This window comes from Xenia sp. Carnegie-2017, unplaced genomic scaffold (genome assembly GCF_021976095.1).
Source record: "Xenia sp. Carnegie-2017 unplaced genomic scaffold, XeniaSp_v1 HiC_scaffold_30, whole genome shotgun sequence".
Taxonomy (NCBI): domain Eukaryota; kingdom Metazoa; phylum Cnidaria; class Anthozoa; order Malacalcyonacea; family Xeniidae; genus Xenia; species Xenia sp. Carnegie-2017.
Window position 1 is genome coordinate 851,563 of NW_025813494.1, and position 8,639 is coordinate 860,201.

An 8,639-nucleotide genomic window follows, 5' to 3' on the forward strand; every position below is an offset into this window, starting at 1 on the left:
GGGTTAGGGATCTTCGAAGATGGCTATAGACAGAAATCAACCGAAGCCATTGTGTACTTTTGAAGACAATCGTTTTAATTGTCAAAGTATCAACAACAAAATAACCTTCATCGAAATTTCCTCACAATTGTCTTCTTTTTTCGTATTTGTCCCAGTCTCTCGCGTGTCTCGCCAAAGAATGTGACGTCACGATTCTCAAGCTGTCTTTGAATAAACTGTAGTCCCGCCAAATTGAATCCAACAGTATCCTAAAGATAAAGCAATCATTACAAGTGTGCCATAGTTTTATCGGCGTCGATGTAAAATTCAAGAAAATTTATTCAGTTCATATAATTGCAAAAGTCATCTGTGGCAGTTTGAGACACAATTCAAAACTCAAGACGATTAATTTATTAAAAACTAGAGAAAAAAATGAAATCTTCATACTCTTGAATATTTTTGTTTCTAAATACATACTTTTTCTCTTGTTAATACACAAAAGAATATTCTATGAATCTTTTAATACAAAGCCAAACTCAGTATTAAGATTGGCACTGTAATGTGAAAGAAAGCCTTATATGCTCTTAACCACTCAAAATTGACGACTTTTTCGTGTTAAGTTTACAGTCATTAAAGTGTCGACAAAATTTACCACGAATAAATTAACGGTCGTGTAGCGCATGGTAAAATTACGGAGAAATTTGGCGATACTTGCGTTTTCATAAACGTACAACTTCCTACCTTCATTTCGCGAACTCGGCTACGACAATGTGATCTGATAGAGTCTATTACTGGCAGTAGTTCAGGAGTGGATATGATCTTGTTGTGATGCATTCTATAGTAACAAAATATGAAAAAAATGAAAAATATCCAACATTGTACATAGGTATCTCACCAATTGTATCATATATTCAGTAATACTAAAGGAACGTGATGACATTCTTAGGGAATGATTTAAAGACCGACGTATTGAAAAAAATATCGATGGAAACCAAAAATAAAATTACGTATTAATCTTACCGCAGCAGAAAGAACAAACATCGACAACTTAACTCTGTTTCCCAACCATTCTAAACAATCACGTACATCTGGGATTAGCAAAATTTGAAAACGAAACCTGTACCATGTAAACTAATGACACAGGAGTCAAAATACATTTCACTTTACCTTAATCCACTCAAGAAGAAGTTTCAGTACATCAATAACATAGTCAAACGGTAACACAAGCAATGATTCTTCAAGTTCACTGAAATTGAATAATTTAAGTGTTTTGTAGAAAACACTTGCTTCATAAGATACCTCTCTACTGTATTCTAATATCGCTTAATATTTAATTCCTATCGTAACTCCAACGAGACACTTTGCCATACTTTACCTTTAAAATGCTCTAAATTAACTTTTAGTACAAACAACGATTCTTCACGGGATAATTTGCTGCTCTTTATAATACTTCAACCTTACCTTGACTTTACTTTTTTCACCACTAGAAGTACGTACTGTACAGGCTGTGAGAAGAAAAAATATTTTACAAACGTCGTAAGTTTATGGTCCGGGAAAAGGAGGTTGACATAGACAGGCATTCAATCGTAGAACAACAATATTTATGGCCTCCATCTTCGTGGTCAAGATATTTTATTTCATTATTACAAATCCTGTGTATTTTATTTAACTTTCTAGAGTTGTTATAAATGTAAAGCCATCTCATCCATTTTCCCTTATCTACGTACGTACGTATGTAAATCTTGCAATCTTAACATTACATTAATATTTACATTAATCATGTTCAACATGCACGTGGCTTTCACCTTGTACCACGTGGCCTTCATGTGATTCTCAAATAGAAACATTGAAGATATAATAAACTTACACTGACATTACCAAAGGCAGCAAGAATCGGATGCGCTTTGGAAGCTGTTCAAAGGAAAGAAAATGTATGTGAGAGCAAAAAGAACTTGTGTAAAAAACGAAACTGGGATTTTCTGTATAAATCAGACAATAGTGAAGGGCGAAGGGCGTGGTTCTAATTAGAGAGTGTGGAAATATTGGTGGTAGTTTCATGGGTAGGTCAGTGCAGAGCGTGGTCCCAATTAGACAGTATGAAAATAATGGTGGTTTCATTGGTAGAAGAGTTTAATAACAGTGTAGTGCATTGTCCCAATTAGAGAGAAAGAAAATATTATTGGTGGTTTCATGGTTAGGGTTAAATAACGATGCAGGGCGTGGTCCCAATTAAACAGTATGAAAATATTGGCGGTGGTTTCACAGGTAGGGTTAAATAACAGTGTAGGGCGTTGCCCCAATTAGAGAGTAAGAAAATATTACTGGTGGTTTTATGGGTAGAGTAAAATAACGATGCAGGGCGTGGTCCAAATTAGAGAGTAAGAAAATATTGGCGGTGGTTTCACACGTAGGGTTTAATAACAGTGTAGGGCGTTGCCCCAATTAGGGTGTTTCGTCTCGGAAAGTTTTGTTATGTTGCCGGTCATGGTTATTTAAGATTGTTCATTTAAGATTTAAGATTGTCTATACGTATAACATAAACATTTTGTAGATGTGCAGAGCAAGAAATAACAAAACTTTCATTTAAGATTTAAGATTGTCTATACGTAAAACATTAACATTTTGTAGATGTGCAGAGCAAGAAATAACAAACCTTTCATTTAAGATTTAAGATTGTCCATACGTATAACATAAACATTTTATAGATGTGAAGAGCAAGAAATAACAAACCTACCGTTTTGTCTTTTGTCACTTGACTCGCTTTATGTTCAAGTTCTTTCTGTCTTTCTTCCTTATACAATTCAATGGCCTCCATGATTCTTTCAGCCTAATGAAGAGATAAGAGAACAAACATCAACATAGTAATCTCCAGGCGTATATTATATATTATACTTCAATATCCTCCAAGTATCCCAATCATACTGTATTATCTTCCAAGTATCTATATTCTACTATAATATCCTCCAAGTATCACAATCAAACTGTATTATCTTGCAAGTATCTGTATTCTACTATAATATCCTCCAAGTACTCCATCTGAATGTAAGCTTAAACATTTGGCCTCATATATGCACAGTCTTCACATGTCTTTGGTGTACTACAGTTTTCGATATATCTGTATGATTTTGAGGTATCTTTCAGGTACTATAGGGGGGACTGGGCACAAAACCAATAAAATTTACTTGCAATGCTAATACAACAACAAAACTAACTCCTTTGATCGTCTCGATAGTTTTCTTGCCAGCTTTAACAGCTTCTGTGTCTTGTTCACCTGGAATCTAAACAACATCATGGTTTAAATAAATGAATTTATTTAGTGCAATAAATGCAACTTCCACAAGATATTTTCCATAGTGAAAGTATATAACAAATACATAGTAGTATGGCTCAAGATGGGACATGCATATCTCATGTTACATAGTAAAAAGAATCTTAAAATTGTTTCAACTCCTGTTACGGCGCTTTCTTCGTAAGCTGCTTCCCTCTCCTAAATAGAAAAATTAAAATAAACATTGAAAGTACAGGTACTATATGCATATTTTTGTAGCTCCAGCAACAGATCTACGTATAGTACCATTTCTCTCCTCTTCGACAAACAACGGTTCGTCCGTTCGTTCCCAAAGTCTTAATGATTTATCATGTGACCCACTGATCTATAAGATAAAATAAAATGCATGTGGAACTGGAGTGTTAAGAATAAGTGTTGATCTTTGAGTAAATGGTACTCTTATTGATAATAACGTTTTTCGTTTATTCTTTCATTCATATCAAGCAAACTTATGTTTAAAATTATCTAAAACCTTCCATACTTGACACTTACAACAAACTCGCCGTCATGGCTGATTGCAAGACTCCATATTTCTGAATGATGATCTTCTAAGGTCGTAACATGAAGAAATCTGTCCGCGTCCCAATATTTTATCGCTTTATCGTTACTTGCACTGAAGAAATAATGAGTTTTCGGCACGAACTGCACGGCCATGACACTAAAAGAAGATTAAAGCTATTACAATATAAATAGCGAATATACATGTAGGTATTACTAAGTGTAATGTTGATAACATGAGAATATAAGGTATACAATGAAAGTACATGTAGGTATTAGGAAGTGTAATATCGTTAACATGAGAATATAAGGTATAGAATGAAAGTACATGTAGGTATTACTAGGAATAATGTTGATAACATGAGAATATACAGTATACAATGAAAGTACATGTAGGTATTACTAAGTATAATGTTGATAACATGAGAATATCAGATACACAATGAAAGTACATGTAGGTATTACTAGGTATAATGTTGATAACATGAGAATATAAAGTATACAATGAAAGTACATGTAGGTATTGTGGGGTGTAATGTTGATAACATGCGGGTAAAAAATATGCAGGAAATCTACGTATAAAACAATTGAGGACGTGGTTTACTAGTATGTTATAGACATACGAGGTATGGTGATGACGAAACAATGATGTAACCAGGGTAAGAGGGTTTAATAGGGTATAATGAAGATGTACATAGGATACGAGTGTATAGTAGGGATATAATCGACTGTTTCAGGCTATCATATATTACTGTCATAAAATTGCGTATCTGTCATTTAAAATTACATTGTACGTACCTGTCATCATGGGCGAATATTGATTTTCGACAATCACCAAAATTTAAACCTCAAATCTTAATGCTCTTGTCAACGCCACCAGAAGTGAGGAGAACGTTATCCTGTAAAAAATGAATCAAGGATGACAAAAATACGAATCCAATGACAGAGAAAAGTTTCAAAAATAAAAAACGACGCCATTGAAAAGCGTTCACTAATACAAAGTGGTCAAGAGATGGACCGCTACACGCTCTTCCCTTCCACAACAGAGGATTGGTAAAAATTTACACGGTCATACGTAGTTGACATTATGTACGTCTTTCTCAAAGTTTCAAATCAATTTTCATTACATTCTCATCATCATCGCTCATTTTATAATTCCTTAGTTTACGTCACAAACCCAAACTTCCTCGTTTGGGTTTAAAGCAACATTGAAGAAAAGCTTACTCAGCAAAACTTACATTCTTTTGAACTGTCGCATAAGTTAGAAAATTGATTAATATAAAATTTATGCATAATATAAAATTGATTCACATTGTAAATTTAATTCGAAAATATCTAATTCGAAAAGCTTTTGCGAAATGACTTATTTACAGCTTGGTACGTAATGTATCTTTTGTGTATACGTATTTTTCTTCTATTTTATGTGGTAAAGTTCTTTCAACCAAAAATAAAAAACATATTATAAAACATGATATCACAACAGAGTTGGAAGCCGTTGCTGTGAGCTTGAAAAAAACAGTATAATTTATGCGACAGCTAAAACGGATGTGACGTATACAAAATGTATGCGTCCATGACGTAAGCTAAGGATTCTTCTTGTAAACACAATACACGTTTGCATACGACAGTCAAACGTGGATACTTTGATACACACGTCATATGAATAAAACGTCCGTTGATATATCCATGGTAACAACAGGTAATTTATGACCATAGAGGGATAGGAAGAACTAAATAACGACGCGGGAAAAGTAACCACATTTAAAGAATGAATACAAAAGTAATTAGGATAAATGGACAGGAAAATGTTTATTTAGTTAAATTTTTGAGACTTCTGTAAATCAAATTATAACGTTGATGGAAAGCATAAATTAATCCAATGTTACGTAACTAGCTTAAAGTCAAAAATATCGCCTTCTTTTACAAGAGTCGATTTTTTTAGTGAATTTTTTTTAGGAAAAGGAAACAGTTCTAACTCAAAGAGCATTTTTATCGTGATTCATAGAAAAACAAATGGGAGAATTTCGTACAAGGAGTCATCTTTAAAGTGATCTACAGCAACAAATGAAAATATTCTAACAACTGCTATCCAACATCAACTGCTATCCAGGATCATCAACTGCTATCTAATACCATCAGCTGCTATCCAATATCATCAACTACGTACAAAAATATTTAAAAACTTACCTTCAATGTATCAGTGAAGAAAATTTTCATTGTAAAATCAAGCAAAGCCACGGCATAAACTTTTGATTTGGACTGCAAAGAAGGTTGGCACGTGATTAAACGAAAGATCATAAGTACATAAACCCTCCCCCCCACAGTAACGAATATATCAACAACTAACCTGAACTTTACACACATTACGTCATCATTCATCTTTAATGTTCGTGCATGACAAATACTTAATCTTTGACTAAACAAAATAATACAAAATGAATCTCCCAATTGTACAACGAAAAAAATAAACCAATTAGAAAATATTGAATCATACAATTAGAAAATGTTAAGCTGAGATTGAGCAAACAAAAAGCGGACGGTCACATTTAACCACTTTTCTTTACAAACATCATGAAATGCACAAGAAAAACAAGAGAAAAAACATTACAAGACAAGCTTTAACAGAATTAGTACATGAAGTTGTTTTTGCTCCGACAGACAATGGACATTTTTCGTCTTAGAAAGATCACGTGTGAAAAATCACGTTGAGTGCAAACGTTGCTTTACATGCAAACTATTTAATACCTGGTAGTTGAATAGTCATCATCCGTAATCAAATCAAATTCCCAAAATTTTACATCCTTGTCACCACTTCCTGAGGCGAATAGCGTCTAGAAATTGATGAAATTATCATTTCTAGATGTGCGTAGTCTAGAGATCCCTCTGAACAATTCACTGAAAGAATATATGAGGACGAGGGGAGAGTGAAGCATATGTCACTTCAAGGAGTTACAAAATGACAAGCAGAAGAATAACTTAAGTTTGCAAACAAAAAGAGCGCTGCTATTTCTGTTACAGAAATAATCGAAAGAAAGCATATTAAGAAGGGCATGGTATATACATAATATATTAATCCAAACACGGTTTTTAATATGCACATGAAAAACATGTGACTTGGACGAGATTTGAGCTCGCACCTTCGGGATACTAGTCCGCCGCTCTATCTGTTGAGCTACCAAGCCCACAGGAATTGGAGACGAGTCAAATCTCTTTTAAACTCCGTATGGACGAGAGATTCTCGCCACTATAGCAGTTTACTGGATGGCACTGTGTTTCGACTTTATTCCAAAGCAATCATCAGAGTATATATATAATATATTAATCCAAATCCCGTCTCCAATCCCTGTGGGCTTGGTAGATCAACAGGTAGAGCGGCGGACTAGTATCCCGAAGGTGCGAGTTCAAATCTCGTCCAAGTCACATGTTTTTCATGTGCATATTAAAAACCGTGTTAGGATGAATAAATTATATATATTCTCTGATGATGGCTTTGGAATAAAGTCAAAACACGGTGCCATCCAGTAAACTGTTATAGTGGCGAGTCTCTCGTCCATACGGAGTTTAAAAGACATTTGACTCGTCTCAAATCCCTGTAGGCTTGGTAGCTCAACAGGTAGAGCGGCGGACTAGAATCCCGACGGTACGAGTTCAGATCTCGTCCAAGTCACATGTTTTTCATGTGCATATTCAAAACAGTGTTAGGATTAATATATTATAAAAGGGCATGGGAGTCAACAAATTTTGTCAAAAATGTTGCTTTCCAACGACCACACCAAAAATATGTTTTTAAAATGAAGTAAAGTTCCTTACATTATCGGGAGCTAAACACAACGACCAAATAGCCCCATCGTGTGCGTCCACAGTTTAAAGCAATGAACCAGACGAAACGTCAAATATTTGGAGTTTGCCAGCCTGTAAAGGAAATTTAGAGGGTCAACATCTTACATTGGCTCACTACTTTATAAAGTCATCTTCACTGTTGTTGTATACTTTAGTACCAAAAATGTGTCTGTCACATGACCTTACATTGTCTCACTACTTTATAAAGTCATATTCACTAATACATAAATAAACACGGTCTCCCAAATGGCTTCCTGTGTGCCAGCCGCTTTTTTCGAGTCAGCGGCAACAGGCATCCGACCTTCCTAGAAATACAAACAAAGAAAAGCACCCAACGTTAGTATTTGACATTTATGAGCGTCACAACAATGTTATAAGCAACCTGAGGTTATATCATAAGATGTCTTGTTGTTTTCGATGAATGCTGTGGGTGAATTAGTAACACCGCTGGACGCCGTGTGAAGGTATCGCGTTTTCACACCAGTACCGATAAGTTGAGCCAATTCAAGTTGGGAAATGCATTTCAGTATCTAGAATGAAAACAATGACTTTAGGGAAACGTAAAAATATGCGCCGAGCGGAACGAGCATTTGAGCAACGAAAACGAGTGTTCAACAAGACGAACATAAACGTTAAATACATACGTAGAAAATATCTTCAAATAAAAAATATCTTGAGAAAAAACTTCATTTTCTTATGTATATTTATTACAGATGTACATTTGTGATACGATTCTCTGATGAAGGGTATGAAATACGGTCAACAAAGCACTTGGAAAAATGAAAGACTGTAGCAATATCGTGAAGATAAGACTACAGACAAGACCTAGACTTTTTCCTTTGATGAAAAAACAATCGATCATATTTTCAGTCGTAGACACCAACCATAATATATAGCAAGATGATTCTCTCTACCTCGAGCCAAGACTTCCCGATGTAATTACCATCCGTTTGAGCGATGGTAAGAAGTGTCTTGATCGTCTCCATGTTCTTCG

The 8,639-nt window shown here is 34.8% G+C and overlaps 1 protein-coding gene, 1 long non-coding RNA gene and 1 pseudogene across 2 annotated transcripts; all 3 read right to left on the bottom strand.

Moving 5' to 3' along the window:
- Positions 1-54: 54 nt before the first annotated feature.
- LOC124455273 lies at positions 55-7,941 on the bottom strand (annotated as a pseudogene).
- On the bottom strand, positions 1,876-3,563 carry LOC124455212. The gene is made up of 4 exons (XR_006951774.1): positions 3,554-3,563; positions 3,192-3,466; positions 2,714-2,806; positions 1,876-1,890 (listed from the first exon to the last, which is right to left on the bottom strand). It is a non-coding gene; the product is annotated as an uncharacterized LOC124455212 (long non-coding RNA).
- Positions 7,942-8,001: 60 nt separating the features above from the next.
- LOC124455151 (brefeldin A-inhibited guanine nucleotide-exchange protein 2-like) lies at positions 8,002-8,639 on the bottom strand. Its single transcript, XM_047005872.1, has 2 exons — positions 8,560-8,639; positions 8,002-8,175 (listed from the first exon to the last, which is right to left on the bottom strand). Exons 1-2 carry the CDS (start codon positions 8,629-8,631, stop codon positions 8,017-8,019), a joined length of 231 nt encoding a protein of 76 aa, XP_046861828.1. The 5' UTR covers positions 8,632-8,639; the 3' UTR covers positions 8,002-8,016.